The sequence below is a fragment of the Ranitomeya imitator genome, chromosome 2 (genome assembly GCF_032444005.1).
Source record: "Ranitomeya imitator isolate aRanImi1 chromosome 2, aRanImi1.pri, whole genome shotgun sequence".
NCBI lineage: Eukaryota > Metazoa > Chordata > Amphibia > Anura > Dendrobatidae > Ranitomeya > Ranitomeya imitator.
Window position 1 is genome coordinate 809863334 of NC_091283.1, and position 21452 is coordinate 809884785.

A 21452-nucleotide genomic window follows, 5' to 3' on the forward strand; every position below is an offset into this window, starting at 1 on the left:
TAATATTTTTTAAGTTGGTGTGAATGCTATTGTTTTCCTGAACCAGATGATGTTTTTCTCTTGTTCCTGCTCCTTTCCGTTTGCTGAGATACGGACTATTCTTCTCTGTAGTTTTGGTAGCCAAGGGGGCGCTGTATTCAAGAAGAGTTGAGGGCCACGCCCACTTGGATAAATACAGTAGATTTATAGAAAAGAAAAACAGCGTCAGATTCAGAAGAACTGCGGCATTTATGCGAAGGCTATATATATATATATATATATATACATACGGTATATACATATACAGGTCCTTCTCAAAAAATTAGCATATAGTGTTAAATTTCATTATTTACCATAATGTAATGATTACAATTAAACTTTCATATATTATAGATTCATTATCCACCAACTGAAATTTGTCAGGTCTTTTATTGTTTTAATACTGATGATTTTGGCATACAACTCCTGATAACCCAAAAAACCTGTCTCAATAAATTAGCATATCAAGAAAAGGTTCTCTAAACGACCTATTACCCTAATCTTCTGAATCAACTAATTAACTCTAAACACATGCAAAAGATACCTGAGGCTTTTATAAACTCCCTGCCTGGTTCATTACTCAAAACCCCCATCATGCAGAGGCGTAGCTAGAGCTTTTGCCGCCCGGGGCTGTTCCCGAGTTTGGCGCCCCCCCCCCCCCGGCTCAATACACACAAAGGTTACCAAAAACGGTTTTCCTGTTTTGTAGAACTTAAACTGGGCCTAATGGTGTCACCCCCACATGCCACACCTGTGACTTAATACCACCACACCATGACCAGGCCACATAGTGACCGAATAATACTACATACAAGGGACAAATACCACAACACCATTTCCAGACCACATATTACCACCACATAGTGACTGAATACTACAATACTGATCAGTAATAAAAAAAAAACCACAATACTATCACCATAAGTGCCAGTATTCACAGGAGATCTGTACTTAGTATGCAGTGTCTGTGTAGAGGTAATACAGAGATCACTGGTGACATTGTACACAGGAGCTCTATATAGTATACAGTGTTCAATTAAGGAGAACGACCCGGAGCATCGATGAACCAAATATAAATAACATTTATTACATAATTTACTACATAAGCAAAAACATACAGTTCAATAACAATATAGCATTAATAGGTAACAGGAGCAACATGAATGTCTATAAAATGCTGAAAAAAAGCCCCCATCCCAACCCCACAAGTAATACTCCACAATAATGGGAGCATACAAGCCCATCCCCCTCAGCAGTAAAGCCTAATAAGGTGCTAAGTGCAAATAAACGGCCACAGAAGGGCTTAGCCCAGATAAGGCACCCAGTTCCCAGACCAATGTCCGAAAATCGGACCCCATAACGTCACCACAAAAGTACGATGGCTGGTACTGGTGCAGAGCTTACCGATAGCAGGGGGAGGGTGGGGAGACGGTCAGGAGATGGACCCCGACGCGCGTTTCGCGGCAGCACCGTGCCGCTTTCTCAAGGGGATGCAGTGTATAGTGTCAGTGTATAGGTAACACTGACTCACCAGTGACGTCTCTAGGTGAAGTCCTTCATCTTTCATCCAGCACAGACCGCCATCATTCCTTCCAGCCAGGACTCGTTTCTGCAGGAAATAACACAGTTATCTCGAGCTCCGCTTGCAGAACACATTACTTAATTTTTCACAACTTCTACATTACATTACATGAAGAAAAAAAGGTGATATAGTGTCACTCTGCACAGTAACAGGACCGCCCCCCCATTTAAAACAGTATACTCAAAAAATAAAATAAATACATCACTGCAGTAATAATATCCCTTAATTATCCCCTATGGTAACACTATTCCCCACCCTGGCCCCGTTTATCTCATTCCTGGCTCCAGCCATATGTTCTCGCATCCTGCCCTCATGAGTATCCATTCTACCCCATATGATCTCCACATCCTGCCCCACCAGCCTCCATCGTATCCGTCCTGCCCCATGATCCAATCCTGCCCCGTGTCTCCAATCATGCCCCGTATCTACATTCTGCCCATGCCTCAAGTCCTGCCCCCAGTGTGTCCAGCATATTACCCCCATGTTGTCCAGCAATCTGCCCCAGTGTGTCCAGCATATTACCCCCATGTTGTCCAGCAATCTGCCCCAGTGTGTCCAGCATATTACCCCCAGTGTGTCCAGCAATCTGCCCCAGTATGTCCAGCACTGCCCCCAGTGTGTCCAGCAATCTGCCCCAGTGTCCAGCCTTTCCCCAGTGTGTCCAGCAGTCTGCCCCAGTGTGTCCAGCATATTACCCCCAGTGTCCAGCATTGCCCCAGTGTGTCCAGCATATTACCCCCAGTGTGTCCAGCAATCTGCCCCAGTGTCCAGCATTGCCCCAGTGTGTCCAGAAGTCTGCCCCAGGGTCTCCAGCATTGCCTCAATGTGTCCAGAAATCTGCCCCAGGGTCTCCAGTATTGCCCCAGTGTGTCCAGCAATCTGCCCCATGGTCTCCTGTATTGCCCCAGTGTGTCCAGCATTCTGCCCCATGGTCTCCAGTATTGCCCCGGTGTATCCAGCAATCTGCCCCATGGTCTCCTGTATTGCCCCAGTGTGTCCAGCATTCTGCCCCATGGTCTCCAGTATTGCCCCGGTGTGTCCAGCAATCTGCCCCATGGTCTCCAGTATTGCCCCAGTATGTCCAGAAGTCTGCCCAGGGTCTCCAGCATTGCCTCAATGTGTCCTGAAATCTGCCCCATAGTCTCCAGTATTCAGTGTGTCCAGCAATCTGCCCCATAGTCTCCTGTATTGCCCCAGTGTGTCCAGCATTCTGCCACATGGTCTCCTGTATTGCCCCAGTGTGTCCAGCATTCTGCCCCATGGTCTCCAGTATTGCCCCAGTGTGTCCAGCAATCTGCCCCATGGTCTCCTGTATTGCCCCAGTGTGTCCAGCAATCTGCCCCATGGTCTCCTGTATTGCCCCAGTGTGTCCAGCATTCTGCCACATGGTCTCCTGTATTGCCCCAGTGTGTCCAGCAATCTGCCCCATGGTCTCCTGTATTGCCCCAGTGTGTCCAGCATTCTGCCACATGGTCTCCTGTATTGCCCCAGTGTGTCCAGCAATCTGCCCCATGGTCTCCAGTATTGCCCCAGTGTGTCCAGCATTCTGCCCCATGGTCTCCAGTATTGCCCCAGTGTGTCCAGCAATCTGCCCCATGGTCTCCTGTATTGCCCCAGTGTGTCCAGCAATCTGCCCCATGGTCTCCTGTATTGCCCCAGTGTGTCCAGCAATCTGCCCCATGGTCTCCTGTATTGCCCCAGTGTGTCCAGCAATCTGCCCCATGGTCTCCTGTATTGCCCCAGTGTGTCCAGCATTCTGCCACATGGTCTCCTGTATTGCCCCAGTGTGTCCAGCAATCTGCCCCATAGTCTCCTGTATTGCCCCAGTGTGTCCAGCAATCTGCCCCATGGTCTCATGTATTGCCCCAGTGTGTCCAGCAATCTGCCCCATGGTCTCATGTATTGCCCCAGTGTGTCCAGCATTCTGCCACATGGTCTCCTGTATTGCCCCAGTGTGTCCAGCAATCTGCCCCATAGTCTCCTGTATTGCCCCAGTGTGTCCAGCAATCTGCCCCATGGTCTCATGTATTGCCCCAGTGTGTCCAGCAATCTGCCCCATGGTCTCATGTATTGCCCCAGTGTGTCCAGCAATCTGCCCCATGGTCTCATGTATTGCCCCAGTGTGTCCAGCAATCTGCCCCATGGTCTCATGTATTGCCCCAGTGTGTCCAGCATTGCCCCAGCCCCAGACAGTCAGACATAAAGAAAAAAAAAAAAAAGTAAAATCCTCACCTCTCCCGTTCCTAGCGCAGGTCCGGTGCAGTCAGCGTCTCTCCGGCTCTGCGACGCTCAGGACAGAGAGGCAGAGCGGCGCGCACAGTAGTGACGTCATCGCGCCCTCTGCTCTGAGACGTCGCAGAGTCAGAGGACGCTGCAGCTGCCGGCGCCGCAGGAACCAGGAGAGGTGAGTATAGAGCGGGGGGCGGGGTCCGGTGGTGGGGGGAGCTGGCCCTGGTCGTGGCGGCGGACGGCGCCGCCCGAAGATTTAAAGGGGCGTCTTTTTTTTTTTTTTTTCTTCTCCTGCAGCGCCGGCCGCCCCCCGCATTGTGCCGCCCGGGGCGGACCGCCCCCCCCCGCACCCCCCTTCCTACGCCACTGCCATCATGGGTAAGACTAGCGACCTGACAGATGTCAAGAAGGCCATCATTGACACCCTCAAGCAAGAGGGTAAGACCCAGAAAGAAATTTCTCAACAAATAGGCTGTTCCCAGAGTGCTGTATCAAGGCACCTCAATGGTAAGTCTGTTGGAAGGAAACAATGTGGCAGAAAACGCTGTACAACGAGAAGAGGAGACCGGACCCTGAGGAAGATTGTGGAGAAGGACCGATTCCAGACCTTGGGGAACCTGAGGAAGCAGTGGACTGAGTCTGGTGTGGAAACATCCAGAGCCACCGTGCACAGGCGTGTGCAGGAAATGGGCTACAGGTGCCGCATTCCCCAGGTAAAGCCACTTTTGAACCATAAACAGCGGCAGAGGCGCCTGACCTGGGCTACAGAGAAGCAGCACTGGACTGTTGCTAAGTGGTCCCAAGTACTTTTTTCTGATGAAAGCAAATTTTGCATGTCATTCGGAAATCAAGGTGCCAGAGTCTGGAGGAAGACTGGGGAGAAGGAAATGCCAAAATGCCTGAAGTCCAGTGTCAAGTACCCACAGTCAGTGATGGTGTGGGGTGCCATGTCAGCTGCTGGTGTTGGTCCACTGTGTTTCATCAAGGGCAGGGTCAATGCAGCTAGCTATCAGGAGATTTTGGAGCACTTCATGCTTCCATCGGCTGAAATGCTTTATGGAGATGAAGATTTCATTTTTCAGCACGACCTGGCACCTGCTCACAGTGCCAAAACCACTGGTAAATGGTTTACTGACCATGGTATTACTGTGCTCAATTGGCCTGCCAACTCTCCTGACCTGAACCCCATAGAGAATCTGTGGGATATTGTGAAGAGAAAGTTGAGAGACGCAAGACCCAACACTCTGGATGAGCTTAAGGCCGCTATTGAAGCATCCTGGGCCTCCATAACATCTCAGCAGTGTCACAGGCTGATTGCCTCCATGCCACGCCGCATTGAAGCAGTCATTTCTGCCAAAGGATTCCCGACCAAGTATTGAGTGCATAACTGAACATTATTATTTGTTGGTTTTTTTGTTTGTTATTAAAAAACACTTTTATTTGATTGGATGGGTGAAATATGCTAATTTATTGAGACAGGTTTTTTGGGTTATCAGGAGTTGTATGCCAAAATCATCAGTATTAAAACAATAAAAGACCTGACAAATTTCAGTTGGTGGATAATGAATCTATAATATATGAAAGTTTAATTGTAATCATTACATTATGGTAAATAATGAAATTTAACACTATATGCTAATTTTTTGAGAAGGACCTGTATATATATATATATTTATGCAGTTGTATGGTGACTAGGAGAAAAGGGCAAGGAAGCCACTCTGTCTGGTGCGATCACGTGGCACTGTGTTCTTTTAATGCCACAAAACCTGCTGGTCGCATTGAAATTGATTCTTAATAAATGACATTGGCAGCGGTAATGAATGAGGAAACCATTTAATGACAGATGTCTTTTCTCCATTTCCCTTTAGGACCTCCTGGGCCAGATGGACATCAAGGTCAACGGGGTAAGCAATGAACCTAATACATGATAGTAGCCATGAAGGAATATAAGCCAGAGTTCAATGCCATGAGGCCCCTATATTAACCCCTTAGTGACCGAGCCAAATTTTTTAAATCTGACCAGTGTCACTTTATGTGGTAATAACTCTGCAACGCTTCAACAAATCCCAGTGATTTTGAGATTGTTTTTTCGTGACACATTATACTTTATGATAATGGTAAATTTTGTTCAACATTTTTTGTGTTTATTTATAAAAAATATCAAAAATTTGAGAAAAATGTTAAAAAATTAGCAATTTTCTAAATTTGAATGATTATCCCTTTAATCCAGATAGTCATACAACAGCAAACCATTAATAAATAACATTTCCCACATGTCGGCTTTACATCAGCACCATTTGTAAAATGTTATTTTATTTTGTTAGCATTTTAGGAGGTTTAAAAATGTTGCAGCAATTTTTCATTTTTTCAAAGAAATTTACAAAATTTATTTTTTTAGGGACTTATCCATGTTTGAAGTGACTTTAGGGGTCCCATATATTGGGAAACCCACAAACGTGATACCATTTTAAAAACAGCACCCCTACACATATTGAAAACTGCTGTCAGGTAGTTTATTAACCCTTCAGGTGCTTTACAGGAATTAATGCAAAGTGGTATGACAGAAATGAAAATGTGTATTTTTACCACCTAAATGTTGCTAACTTCTAAACACATTACTACAGCCGTCAGACTCTAAGGCCGCTATTTGGTCATGAATTGCCATGGCAAACATCAGGACAACAAAATCATGATCTGAGGGCACCAATTGTGACAAAGAAGAAGCCCCCACACTCTGTTAACCATTTATAATGATGTAGTCACTATTGACAGCAGCATCTAAGGGGTTAAACAGATTTAGATGGTGCAAATACTGATCGTGGCTGGTACAGCAAGTTGTCAGCTATAGTGTACAACCGACAGATGCTGGATTGTCATCTGTATGGGGAGGCTATTCTCTTATATCTCAGGTCAGTTAAAAGACGTATTGGCGGTCATTAAGGGGTTAATAATGAACCCTACATGTGATTTTAGGTGAACAAGGTCCTATCGGCCAACCAGGACCACGAGGCCCACCCGGATCATCAGGAGACCCAGGCCTGCCAGGTACGGTCCTGAATGCCCTCTGGTGCTGATTTCTACAGCTTACTGGGGACTTTACCGTTGCTTCTTTCTTCTCATTATTTTGGGGTTTTTTTCACACAGAGGGTTTTTTTTTACCACATGGATTTTACCTCAGAAAAATCCTTATGTAAACACTCTTCATAGTCTCTTAGCTTTAGGGGTTGTTTTCTGGGACTATCCATGGGCGCACACGGCACCAAATGTCACCGAAAGTTTAATGTATGAATAATTGATTTAGTGCCGAGTGCCACAAAGCGCAACGTCTCCAGTTCCACATAATCCTTTCTGTTTAGTTGTCGCTTGTATTATTCATAAGGGGAAAGCAAATCCTCGTAGAAAGCCGCTCCTCCTGCCACAATGGTTACTCTTCTGTGTAGTTACATAGACGAATAGATTCGATTACCTTGTTTTCTCTTTATTTTTAGGATTGGCCGGAGCACAAGGCCCACCAGGTAAGAGAACTCAGCCTGTTGTGTTAAGAGATGTACCGTCCCCAGCAGTGCGCGGGTTAATTATATAGAGTCCCCTCTACGCTAACCCATGACATTGAGGGTGGCTCTATTACACCTGGGCTACCGATACATATTGGGGATGTTCAGGAGAAAAAGGTACGGTCAGCTGGAGGTTTTCGGAAGCAGGATCCACAGCGATCAATACAAGGGGAAAACCCCTATAAAAGAGACTTAGAACCAAAGAAATGCACATATAAAGCATTTAAGTGGGCTTCTAAAACTGCAAATATCAGATTTTGTGACTAGTTTTTCGGTTTAAAGATCCTCAGCGATCAGATCTAAATTGGTGTGGTTGCAAGTGCCTGATTTCCCTGCACTGCCCCCACAGGAGTAACGGAGTATTACACAATTTCCTCAAAAATCAACGTCTGTCTGTTTAATTTAGACAGAACCAATTTTAGTCAATGAACGCCGATCGACTATATAACAAGTCATTTTGGCACTCGTTTATCGCCATTGCACAGGTTGGCAGACAATGCTGTCAATATAATTATTGCCAATACTCTCCTTCTGTCTCTACACAATATCATGCTGTTGGCAGGTCATCCCCTCTGTTCTTGTGCTGCCGATAACAATGATCTGCATACAACAATGCCAGCATAAAGGATCTGAGTACCCGAAAAACAATCATCTTCACATCCAGCCGATACTCAGTTCCTGATGCTTTGAGGGGCCTATGGAAGTGAGCCATCTCTAGAAACAGAAAAGCCCCCAAATATATGTGACTCTTCAAATTAGAATTTTCTAAACCAGAAACACGCTATTTACGTTAATCACCATAGCAATATAGATACCAACACCAAGTGCCCAATTTTTGCCATTCTTCCCAAAATTTGCTTTTCAATCATGTTATTTCTGGTTATTTTAGGACCACCCGGCAATCCCGGGCGAGCTGGAGCTAAAGGTAAATTTTACAAAATGTGTCTCTTACATTAATAATTATTGGTATAATTATGTTCACTTCTTGTACTCTACTGCCTTCATTCATTTTTTGTCACTTTTTTATAGGTGATGCTGGCGACCCTGGAAGAGTCTCTACAGGTGTGTATTAACAATTAGAAAATTAACAGGATATATAGGTTCCTTGGTGGGTATACAGGACTAGAAAAACATGGCTGCTTTTCTTTAAGAAACAGCGCCATAGCCGTGTAGAGGTTGTGTCTGGTATTGCAGCTCAGCTACATTCACTTCAATAGAATTGACCTGCAATACCGGACATCCTAATGATCCACTTTTGTTAATCTTCTTATCTGCACTATATTCTTCATGCATATTTTTTTTTCTTCCAGATGGTAGCTCTTATGCTATCCAGGGTCCACCAGGACCACCAGGACCAGCAGGACCACCAGGATCACCAGGGGTTTCAGGTATGCTCACACACCTTGGAATATGGGGTTTTATAAGCTAAAATTATACACAGATGCGGTCCCAGGTCACTAAAATGGGGCCCATGGAGAAAACGGGCCCAGGCGTCTTGGCTTAATCTCTGGATGTCAGGAATCCCATCTCCACAGAAGGCAAGAGTGAAGTGAATTAAGCCAAGGAGTATGAGGTGCCTCGGTTGGTAGAACGTCCTAAGGACTTGGCAAGGAAATGTGAAGAATCACAATTTATGGCAGGAAAACAGTTCAACGGTTTGATTTATTTTCTTCCGTAAGGAGGAAAACACTTAAGTAATTCAATAGACAGGCTTGAAACTCTCTCTGTACACCTCACAGGCATCACTTCCTCAGCTCGGTTCCTCACACATTTTCAGTGGCCTCTTCACATTACCATCACCAGCGCTCAGTCATTCTTTTGTGCCAGATATGGAGCATATTGTCAAACCCATAGGATGCTTGCCCCTCGGACCAGCTTATTGTGGCATTTTTTTGGTCAAATCACATCTGATCCCTCACTTTTTATAGGCCTCACTTGATTTTCTTGCCCCATGGCCATAACACTTCCACCATCAGCGAATCTCTCTCTCACCATGTGGTATTTTCTGCAGTAATCCCACTCATCAAGTGCTCAACAACGTCTGCAGGACTCATTTCACCTTACCATGCTCTTACAGCTTGGTTTTCACTCTCCACATATGAGAGGCTGGTCTTTCCAAAAGTGGGGCAACCACCGAGGTAGTCAACTTTGTATGACTTAGCCAGGGGTAGCACACACTCCTTTACTAATGTGTCCCATCTGCAAGTCACAAGCGCTCTTGGCCTCTGTAAGTGATCATGAGTGGAGGGAAACAGAGGTCTTTTCACCCTTTGACACACTGGGAGTGTCCTGACGCTTCTGCACAGGCGCTGCCCTGCTTTTCTGAAACACATGCCACAGTTAGCGCCAATCGAACATCCACAGAGCCACTTACGCATCCACAGAGGAATACTGCCCTGGGACCTACGGCCAAGCGCCATCGCTACACACTTTCCAATCAATTGCCAGAACACATATCGTAAATGCAATACATCAAATTCACAAAGTGTTCGGAAAATATGGTGATAAAGGATACACCGACATGGCGAGGCAATAATGAAATACAACAGCATATATTGGGAGCAGAACCACCCAAAAATAACAACAGTAACTGTCTCTTCTTAGAGGGTTTTGTTTCAACCCTCTTACAAAGGAACTTGAAAAAATTATGGGGGACAAACAAGCACAAAGTTTGGTATTGCCATATGCTCAGGAGTGGTGTAGTTAACCATCATCAGAAGACAGGGCCACCTTACCTCCATGTATGGCCCCGGCATGATGGTCTTGTCTTCTATGTTACCCTCTACCCTCGGTTTAGAATAATACTTTTCATGGTACTTTCTAGGTCCCATCGGTCCATCCGGTCTTCCAGGAATACCAGGTAAAATTTAAAAAAAATCTAATTATTATTATTAGTGATATAGATTATTAACAAGATCATTTTGTAACAGTTTGGTAACAATTTACGCAATGTATTTCTCTTCTAGGTGCCAAGGGAGCCAGAGGAGAGATCGGAGAGCCCGGAGTTTCATATTCAAGACAAGAAAGTAAGTTTTCAAAATGCAAAGACTTACAATTATTTCTTTACCCTTAAGAACCAATCAAGACACAGATCAATGTTAAATCCTCATTCAGACATCCATGAAACACAATCCGCGAACTGACAGTGATGCTTGAATTAGCCGCGATCTGAATACACCGAATAGGCCACCGAGGCGGTCAATTTCGGATCAGTAGACCCGCGGCCAGTTCGTGCATTGGACTGTGATTCAGGGACGACGGAATGAGGCTAAAGGGAAACAGTCAGCAGGATCATGCCAATCTAACTGCTGGCAAATGGCCCAATCAATGCACGATGTTCGATGAAGTTTTTCCGCCAATTCACAGTTTTTTCTTTTTTTTTTTTTTTGTGTCTTTTAAAAGTAACACGATACTTTAAAATTTTGCACAATTGTCTTCAACTTCATGTAAAAAAAAAAAGTAACTACAAAAAAAAATATTCAGGGGTATGGTGGAATTAAACTTTTTTTTTTTTAGAAAAGTCACAAATGATGAATTAGGCGAAAGCATCCAGCTCACACTAAATAAAAGAGAAAAGCCATGGGGAAATAAAAAGAAAAGCAAATGCGGATCAAAGCACACAATGACCTAAAAAATATAAAAGATTTCACTCCAAAAAAGGCACAAATTTAATGATGAATTGGCCTTTATGTTTTCTTTAATGGAAGGATGGAGAAACTGTCAGTAAATAATGCATCTCGCGGTTGGATGTATCGTTATTTTGCTGATAGTTTTCTTTAATATATATACATGAAAATGAAATAAATTGAAAATAACATCTTGTTGTCATCTCCAGGTTCATACGCAGCACAGCAAGTGCCAGGACCCCCAGGAATACCAGGACCACCAGGACCCCCAGGTAAGACTCTCATTGTAAAGGATCATCATCAGTATAATTTCTCGTACAATTGTTTTATGTCATCGAACCAAAATAAGCAAAGACGTAAAATAGTAGTAGGAAAAAAAAGTAGATGATTGATATGAATGGTAAATTGAATAATTAATAAAGATGCAAGAACGTAGAAAAAGGGTAAAAGTAGACATTTGGCATGTGCATACTACGTATGTCCACATAATGAGCCTCCATGCTGAATATAGAAGCATAAAAACCCAAAGAAGAGAAAACATTTCCTACTAAATATGACAAAAGTCTAATAAAGAACTTCAACCACTGAAAGTAACCCTACGATTCCGATTTATGTTAGGAGCTTCAATTCAGGGTCCACCCGGACAAGCAGGTGCTCAAGGTCCTCCTGGCGCACAAGGCCCACCAGGTGCCTCAGGTCAACCAGGTCCCCCAGGTCCTGCAGGACCACCAGGTACGATACTGTATTTCATCCTGTAACAATCGCTTTCACTTCATAATAAATAATATGGAGAACCATTTTAGGAAACATTTTTCTTTCCTCTCTGATAAACAGGAGAAGCCAAAGATGGTAAACCAGGATCCCCAGGCCCAGCCGGCCCACCCGGACCAGCAGGAAGTGCATCAGCAACAGGTATGAGAACAATCCTTTTAAAAATTGCCTGGAAACATTGAAAAGCACTATTGATAGTCAACACTGTTGTCCTGTTGTTTCTACAGATGGAAGCACTGGTCCTCCTGGACCTCCTGGTCCACCAGGAACTAAAGGAGACCCAGGTGATCCAGGTCAAAGAGGCCAACCTGGACAACCAGGTAAGATGTAATCATTTTTTTATTGTACTTTTACAATGAAAGCAATTTTTGTGCAATAGAAAAGATTCTGTATCATTCATAAGCATCTTCTTTATCATACAGGACAACCAGGAGATCCAGGTCAACCAGGAGTTCCAGGGCCACCCGGTCGTGACGGTCAGTTTAATTTTATTTGTGTTAACATTATGAGATATATACACATACCTCGATCATCACACTATAACAAAAAACATATGATGTTGCAGGACCTGCAAGTGTTGGACCTAGTGGACCACCGGGCAATCCAGGATCACCAGGATCTCCGGGATCACCAGGATCACCTGGAAGTCCTGGCCAACCAGGATCACCAGGAGAAAGAGGTAAAATATGTAAAACATCTATATCATGTGTTCTATTTAGATTGAAATCCAACTATTATACGTTATTCTTCTGTTCCTTCTACTACTGGGTATATTGACGACGTACTTCCCTTTGTCCACGGTCTTTTTATTGAGTTTCAGCATGAGATGTGATGGCAACTCTCAAAGACTACTATCATAATGGAGAGCTTTATATAGCCTACCAAAGTCATAATATAGCACATATTAAAGTGGCTGTCAAGGTTATTTTTAAAATTGGCAGCCATAGATGTAAAAATGGCTCTCAGAACCCCTTACAATCAGTTATTTGAAGGGACTGAGCGTCATGGCCCCTTTAAACAGTTGACTAGCAGGAGTGCCAAGAATTGGCCCCCTCCGATCTAATATAGATGATCGACATTAAGGCTAGGGCGTCAATTTTCCAACCTAGATAACCCCTTTAAACCTTTTCTTCCACATTCTCATTGTTAATGAATGACAGAAAATCATGAATATTAAATATTTTATTACTTTTTATTTCCATGTTTTGGGCTAATGTCGAATGTCCACATTACTTCTATGGGGTATATGAGCTGTGGGGGGCTAGTGACTAACAGCCCTGTGACGGTTCCCTGCTTGGTACCCACCTTATTCTCCTGACATCTGCGGTATATATATATGTCAGAAGTTGGGAGGAGATGTATGGAGCATGCTCACCTGCTGAGCCTGCTCCGTAACCGGAGGTTGCTTACTGGTTTCTACAGCAGACATTTGTCGGTAACTTCTGAGTTTAGAGCTGGTTCTTATCATAGCAGTTTAGATACTATGATGAATAGTGACCATGGCATCCAAGCGGTTAGATAAAGGAGCCTTCTGGCACATCCCAAAGGATCATATGGTAGGGAACAGGGATAACATGGGGGCCAATTTTGGACTTTTGTTATGAGAATTCCTGTATTCATCCATTTTGTGCCCAGATACAAAATATTTTAACTTGTAGATGCTTTCGAGAAATTACTAAGGGAGGATGCCCCATGCACTACACTTTCATATGTAGGCCACACCAAGATGTCTACCCGGTCTAAAATCAGCAACAGACAAAATATTGCCAGGAGCAGTGCACCCACAAAGAGGACATAACTATGCTAGTCGAAGGGCATCCAAGACAGATCTAGCCACAATGCCCATACATTTCTGGGCACATTGACCCAGACCAGTCATTGGTCTGAAAAAAATCTTGATGGTGCAAAGTCTACATTGATGAATTACAATTTTGCATAAGTCTCCGGTGTCCAAGGATGATCTGGTCACATTCACATTATCTCATTATTCACACTTGCAGGTGAAGCTGGAATCCCAGGTGCTCCCGGTATACCTGGAAGTTCTAGAGGTGAGAACCAGTCCAGATATTCATCTCCACAGGTTTCCATTACAAGAGAAAGTATAAGTCCACCCAGGTCTACTAGACCACCTCAAACACCATCCCAGAGCAGAGCATATAATCTCTTTTATTTATTTTAGGCCCACCCGGAGGAAGACCTGGCCAAGGATCACCTGGCCCACCCGGTCCTCCTGGCCCACCAGGTCCTCCTGGCCCTCCTGGTGATTCTGTTCGTGGAGCCGAAGAAGTTCAACAATATATTGCACAATATCTTCAAAGTAAGCAACTCTGCCACGTTACTTACTAATACCTCTGTAGTGGACGTAGATAGAACCTTAACCATTAATATGAGATTAAATATAACACATTTGTATTTAGGTGAAAATGTCAGAAATTACTTAATAGGGCCACAGGGACCACCAGGGCCACCAGGTGGACAGGAAGTGGACTATGCAGAACTGGCCAGCCGGGTCATGAGCTACATAAGAGGTAAAACCCAATGGTTCTGATATTGGGGGAAAAAAGGGACTTAATTATATTGTTTCTGTGTTTTCTTGGACAAATAATGTTAAGGTGCCACCTTTACTAAACACTGATTCATGAGGATCTGGTATTACTAGGTTCAGGCTTAACGTCATCCGATGGCACAGGAACAATCCCAGGACCTCCAGTTACATATGAAGAAATCTTATCAATGCTGCAAAGTAAGTATTTAATTATTATTATTGTTATATAAAAATAGGAAAGCCCAGAATAATAAAGTGACTGATGTTTTATAGCCTCTGGACTGAGAATTGGCCTTCCAGGACCCCCTGGTCCACCAGGACTTCCAGGATTACCAGGATCACAATATGGTGATTTAGCAGCTTTACTTCAAAGTAAGACATTATTTTTTCTATGTCAATTATCCACCAGTTAATTATTGATGATATTTCAGACGTCCAACATTCACAGTCTATGTAGGTACCGCTATGTCAGGAGTCAGGACCGGCCACGGGTCTCCTGACCTGAACCTAGCAACTTTCTTTATGCCGTTGAGGCTGGAGACTTGCAGTGGGAGTGATCATCGTGATCCATACTCGGACTGTGAAGGTCGGACGTGTGAAACCGGCCTTAGAAATTAGTTTGTTGTCCAATCAGTCTTAGTCAGTATAAGCACATGTCTTATTAAAAAAAGGGAGCATATTAACGCCCATTTATCAATTTATTCATACATTAACAATTAGATTTATTTTGTATTTATTCATGTAGCATCTGAATTCAGAGGAGTTGTTGGTCCACCTGGACCACCAGGTCAAACAGGACGTCCAGGTCGCCCTGGACTTCCAGGACCTATGGGACCTCCAGGAGCTCCAGGCACTAGTCTGACCAGCTTCGAAAAGGAAGACATTACCACCTATCTCCAAAGTAAGTTGAGTACAATTTAAATATAAATGTTGTCTAAACCCCGCCATACACATTTGATGAATATCGGCTGAACCTACTGACTTTTGCAGGACTGGCCAACCATCGATGTGTATGGGCTTCCTAGGTCACCTCAACATTGGAGTTGAGAGATAGTTGAGCTTTCAACGCCCAATTCTATTGTATTTAGAGAATGAGAGATAATTTGCTGCCAAAAGTGTCTGGCAGAGGCTTTCACCTATCCCCCAATGAATACCGAGCGCTCATGTGCACAGGGGAGTCGGGATAGATAGCTGTCTACCAAACAAATGTTTCGCCGGCAGCTTCCTCACGAGTCCTTAAAACTCAGACTCTCCATTCAGTACATCATATCACGCTAATGCTACAAAAAATAAAAGAAACCTTCGATTTTTAATTCGTTTTTCACATAATGTTCATCCTTTCTCAATTTCTATGGTCAAATTTATATATAACATTATTTATTTTCTTTAGATACTGGGTTTGTCTCAGGCCCACCAGGTCCACCAGGACCTCCAGGCCCACAAGGCCCACCAGGCAATGGAGATAGTCTGTTCTCTTATGCTGAGGACGACAGGAGCAGTCGCTTTAGGACTGAACTAATGGAGTATCTGACAAGTAAGAATACATTCACTAATCTAAAGCACAAATTGTTCCACTTCGACACGAGGAGGCATGTATGTGCAGAGAGTACAGAATATATTTATTTACAGCTTGGATATCCTGTATATTATAAGTATATTCATTGGGAGGTTTATCAATTAAAGAGTGTGAATTCTTCCACAGGTGATAACATTCGTAGATATGTCTCTGGACCACCAGGACCACCTGGGCCACCTGGACCTCAAGGCATAAGAGGTCCTAAAGGAGACAATGGTGTGATGTCATCATCCTCATTATCCAGTAGCTCCTCATTATCCAGTAGCTCCTTAACGTCAGGATCATCGTCAGGATCATCATTCGCCTTGGATTATAGTGAAGTTGCAAACCGTGTGGCCGAACAGTTTCAGAGTAAGTATCTTGTGCAACCAAAAGTTATGGTAGGGCCCGCAGAACTCCACTAGTGCCGAAGCTCCATCATAATGAGGATCTCTGGGAGTCCAGAAATCAGACCTCCATCAATCATATTCCATTTTTTTATGGTGGCGAAAACCCTTTAAGTAAATCCCTAGTAGGAGTTCTTTAGGTTACTCATAAGAGGTTTTTTTTTGGATAATTTACCCTATATTTACTAATTTCATACACATTTTAGAGCAAGGTTGTAATATAGAAATATTTGTTTTCTCTTTCAGACCAAGGTTTATTTGGAGACATGACCTTAGGACATCAAAGATCTTTTATGGCTGGTACTCAAGGGCCTCCAGGACCACCAGGACCACCTGGAATTTGTCAAGTATATGCAACCCATGCAAACATCACCACCGATCTCATGGAAGTTTTCAGACGTAAGGAAGACATTTTTTTTGTCAATATTTAGTTCTGCAAAGAGTCGCGAAGAAAACTAAGACCTATTTTATTTGACAGGTCACGGGACGATTCCTGGACCACGTGGTGTACCAGGTCAGAAGGGAGACAGAGGATTCCCCGGTGCCAAAGGTGAGTCATTATAAAGAATTCTGTCTGAAAAGGTAACTTCTTAACTTTTGTTTATTTCGACATTTACTTTAGCAGTATATAGATTTTCCAGTAAATCCCAGCTCACCATTGAGACACTTCTCTGATTTCAATATCTGACCAGTCATAAAATGTTCACACCAACCCAAAAAGACCAGTAGGCTCCATTATGTATGCATTTGACATGTATTTCTTCACATATGTACAGTATAATATTTAATCCTAGACTTTATACATATTACTATTGGTAGCCTCCATCAGGGGGTTTTAATGGAGGTTCCCTCACCCCAACTGGACCCATCATGAGTCAGCGTGGTCCAGTGCTCACCATATAGGACTATCTAACAATGAATCCGGCACAGTATCATTGCATCAGTCTAAGGTTGGCTGCCAATATTGGCCTTACCCATGTAAATATATATTATGTTTCCATAGGTGACAGAGGAGAGCAGGGATATGTTGGACCACAAGGACCCAGAGGTCCAAGAGGAGAGAAAGGTACGGTACCCCACAATTTTGTTTGTCAAATAGATAATGAAAGTTATTAAAAAGTATATATAAATCTTATGTGGATATGGCCTCCACACTTTTCAACTGTCTAGTCTATTAGGATCACCACCAATATAACTGATAACATAGTGGACCTGGTGGACTTGAGGTTTCCATTGTCACATCAGGCATATTTTATTAATTAGATCGCCACCCATGTTGCAGATAACATAGTGGACCTGATGGGTTTGAGGAGTCATTTCATTATGTTCAGATGTATTCTATTGTAGATGTATTTAGATCATCACCAGTATAATTGATAATATAATGGACTTGGTGGGCTCAAGGTTTCCAAGATGTTCAGATATATTTTAATAAGATCATCAAAAATATACCGTAACTGAAAACATAACGGATTTGAGGTTTCCATTGCTATTCCGAGATGTTTAGAATTATTTTATTGTAGATTTATTAAGATCACCCCCAATATAAAAGATCACATAGTAGACCTGGAGGGCTTGAGGGTTACAAGATGTTCAGATTATATTTTATTGTAGATTTATTTAAATCAAGGCTAATATAATTCAGAATATAGTGGTCCTGTTGGGCTTGAGGTTTCAAAGATGTTCAGATTATATTTTTTTGTAGATATATTTCGATTAGAACTAATATAATTCTGACCTGGTGTGTTTGAGGTTTCCATTATCATACAGAATTTTTGTATTTTTAATTTTAAAGGAGAACAGCTTATCACCGGGAAAAGGAAAAGAAGAAGCCTGGGCGTCTGACGAATTCATCTCCTTGCCATTGACTCATCAGCCCATGTTGCTTGATACGTAGAGAGACTAATTGGCCAGAGCTAAGAGTATATCACCCCTGCTCTTTTGCACTCACTATCCCTAAAAACCAGGATTTGATGCCACCTAGCAGGCACTTATGGCTCAGTAATTTTTCACATCACAGCTTCCATTAATCAGAAGTGTCTCATGAATTTGGAGGAAAATTAAAAATGTGTAAAGATAGTGATAGGTCCATTGATGTCATCTGTTGAAATGGTCTTTGAATTCCTTGTACCGTAGAAACATCCACCACGATGCATTAAAAGTGATAAAAGTATCCGGTGACCTGTCATCCTGATTATCGTGGAGGGGGGGTGGTGTCAAAATGGCAATGATTAATAGGAAAAGTATCCGACACTGCACTGGAGTTCAAGGAGGCCATTGAGAAAGTTTTTGAGATGTGTATAAGTTGTATTGTTCTAGACAAAGACTGGAAATCCAAAGTTCAAAGAAGTTGTATGAACCGGAAAATTGGACCAAATTTGTATAGTATTCGATTACACAATTGATTGTCTCTTCTCTATCATTTTATTTATCTTTTGCCTTTTATACAGTACATTAGTCGTTATTGTGCTTTTTTGTGTTTTGATTAGCTTTTTTTATGATAAATTCCTTTTTTTATTTCTTTTTTTTATTATTATCCTTTTTTTATTATTAGCTCCTGGGCAAAGTTTACAAACCACATTATAGAAATATAAGTAGTATAATGGGCCATATACTGGCATGCCACTAACATGTGGCAGTGTGTGCAAAGTACCTCTCTTGTATTTATTGATGCCGTAGACATGACTGTTAATCAACTGCTACGTTATTGAGACAATTTATAGAAAAGCCACATAGAAACAAGAAGATTTATGTTTTCCAAATGTGCAGGTTTAATTTCTCATTCCAAGTTAGGAAATAGAAGCAGCAATCTTACTGGTTGTCTATGTAAATTATCTACACACAGCCCAATTTACCAAATCAAAATATCACCTCTTTTTGTTAAGTTAATTAGTACTAATATTTAGAAACCTTAATTTCATCCCAAAACCAAATGAACATAAGTTACTTAGCATTAACATATAGCATTAACATTAATCTGAGTCAACAGTCATTTCCTTTTATTATCAAGTGAAAATTTCACCCCTTTCTGTTGTTACTTAGCGTTACCGTACAGAAACAGTCATTTCCTTCCAGTATCAAATGAGAATTTCACCCTTCTGTTACTTATTATTACCATATAGAAAGTAATTTCCTTCCAACACCACATGGACATTTCACCCCTTTCTGTTAAGTTACGTAGTATTAAGATATAAACATTAATTTCAACCAAATGAATATAAGTTACTTAGCATTAACATATAGAAACAGTCATTTCTTTTTAACATCAAGTGAAAATTGCACCCCTTTCTGTTAAGTTACTTAGTTTTACCATACACAGTCATTTCCTTACAGTATCAAATGAGAATTTCACCCTTCTGTTACTTATTATTACCATATAGAAAGTAATTTCCTTCCAACACCACATGGAAATTTCACCCCTTTCTGTTAAGTTACTTAGTATTAACATATAAACATTAATTTCAACCAAATGAATATAAGTTACTTAGCATTAACATATAGAAACAGTCATTTCCTTTTAACATCAAGTGAAAATTGCACCCCTTTCTGTTAAGTTACTTAGTTTTACCATACACAAACAGTCATTTCCTTCCAGTATCAAATGAGAATTTCACCCTTCTGTTACTTATTATTACCATATAGAAAATAATTTCCTTCCAACACCACATGGAAATTTCACCCCTTTCTGTTAACTTACATAGTATTACCATATAAAAACAGCTATTTCCTTCCAGTATCAAATGAGAATTTCACCCCTTTCTGTTAAGTTACTTAGTATTAACATATACACTAACATACTAACATATACTACATATTTATTCATTTCCTTAAACCCCAACTGAAAACTTCACCCCTTTCTTTACTTAGTGCTAACATTTGGAAACATATATTTCCGCCTAAAAAAGACCTAATGAATCAAAAACAATCTGAGACAAATTTGATTATCATTACGTACAAGTCCCGTCTTTCATGTACTATATTGTTGTGTTGTTTTTTTTTTTACTAATAATGTATTATGTACCATGTTATTGAATAGATGTTAACATGTATTGTAACATATTGTAAGTTATTACCTGTGAAAGATCAGGACACCTGTGGACATCACATTAATTCGCCAGGGCTATTCTGTAGTTCCACCTTCAGTCTCTTGTTAATGGCAAGTGTTACATAACTAATGCAGTTTTGGAACATTTATCTCTGCTGAAGTGTCTGCACTATGCAACCAGTCCACTACAATTGTGATGCAGCCTCCTGATGTCACTCAGAATGCTGTGTGGCATGTAGTGTCCCAAGTTTTCATGTCGCCCTGGCCTTAAAGTGTACCAGCCATACACAAGCCCTGCAGGCGGTCAAGTAATGCTACCTCCAAGCTGAGCAAACCAGACAGAAACGCATGGAGGTGGTTATTCAGGATTAGAATGTTTTGACTTTTTATTACAAAAAATGCTATATATTGTGTGTGTTATTGAAGCCGAGCTCTGTTTTTGCCGATAGAGGCATGCTGCAATACCAGACTAAACCCATTGACAGTTGTGGCGCTGTTTCAGGAAGAGATCAGCCATGTTTTTCTAATCCTAGAAAACAAATATAACTACACTCAATGGGGCCAGTGACAACCTGCAAAAACTTTATATGTCATTTGTATTTTACTACTGTGATGTCCCGATTGCTCAGTTAAAAGGGGTCAATGGTGAGTGAGCGACCACAGCGCTCATCCTCGGTCAGATCCTGACTTTGTGTGAGATTTGTAATTACAACAGACACGTGCACTTTTTGTAAAACAAAATAAAGAACTTTTTAAAATTTTGTTTGGAATTTTGTAGTTTTTTTATTAGATCTTTTTTTTTTTTTTTTTTAATAATACTGCATTATTCTGTTCTCAGCAGAGATTTCTTGCCAGTCTAGTGCCAAGTCCTGCTGATTTACCCCTTAGGTTTAGAAAGCTGGTCCAGAATTAAAAAAAAAAAACAAAAGCAAAAAAAACAAACAGCAGAAACAGCACCCCTTCCGTTAGTTGGCTGTGTCTGGTATTACAGTTCTGCTCCATTTACTGCAGTGATGTACTGAACAGTAATTATTCACAGTCTCTGACATCTTATCTATCCCCCACAGTTTTACACTGTTAAAAGATAATTTCCTAGTAAGACAACTCACATTAATATTCT

At 41.9% G+C, this 21452-nt stretch overlaps 1 protein-coding gene across 2 annotated transcripts in view; it reads left to right on the forward strand.

Annotated features, from left to right (window-relative positions):
* Window positions 1-21094, forward strand: part of COL17A1 (collagen type XVII alpha 1 chain) — a 48216-nt gene extending 27122 nt beyond the window's left edge. Inside the window, exons 30-55 of one of the 2 annotated variants that reach the window (XM_069753835.1) lie at window positions 5698-5733; window positions 6803-6874; window positions 7318-7344; window positions 8273-8308; window positions 8413-8445; window positions 8694-8771; window positions 10208-10243; window positions 10350-10409; window positions 11219-11281; window positions 11628-11741; window positions 11844-11921; window positions 12008-12100; window positions 12203-12256; window positions 12346-12459; window positions 13781-13828; window positions 13960-14097; window positions 14198-14308; window positions 14440-14523; window positions 14599-14697; window positions 15071-15226; window positions 15716-15859; window positions 16028-16252; window positions 16534-16686; window positions 16766-16837; window positions 17291-17353; window positions 18083-21094. In XM_069753835.1, the coding sequence (XP_069609936.1) occupies window positions 5698-5733; window positions 6803-6874; window positions 7318-7344; window positions 8273-8308; window positions 8413-8445; window positions 8694-8771; window positions 10208-10243; window positions 10350-10409; window positions 11219-11281; window positions 11628-11741; window positions 11844-11921; window positions 12008-12100; window positions 12203-12256; window positions 12346-12459; window positions 13781-13828; window positions 13960-14097; window positions 14198-14308; window positions 14440-14523; window positions 14599-14697; window positions 15071-15226; window positions 15716-15859; window positions 16028-16252; window positions 16534-16686; window positions 16766-16837; window positions 17291-17353; window positions 18083-18132 (2237 nt within the window). In that variant the 3' untranslated portion in view covers window positions 18133-21094. The remainder of the gene's footprint in view (window positions 1-5697; window positions 5734-6802; window positions 6875-7317; window positions 7345-8272; window positions 8309-8412; window positions 8446-8693; window positions 8772-10207; window positions 10244-10349; window positions 10410-11218; window positions 11282-11627; window positions 11742-11843; window positions 11922-12007; window positions 12101-12202; window positions 12257-12345; window positions 12460-13780; window positions 13829-13959; window positions 14098-14197; window positions 14309-14439; window positions 14524-14598; window positions 14698-15070; window positions 15227-15715; window positions 15860-16027; window positions 16253-16533; window positions 16687-16765; window positions 16838-17290; window positions 17354-18082) is intronic. The other variant, XM_069753836.1, reaches the window with a different exon arrangement.
* The last annotated feature ends 358 nt before the right edge of the window (window positions 21095-21452 follow it).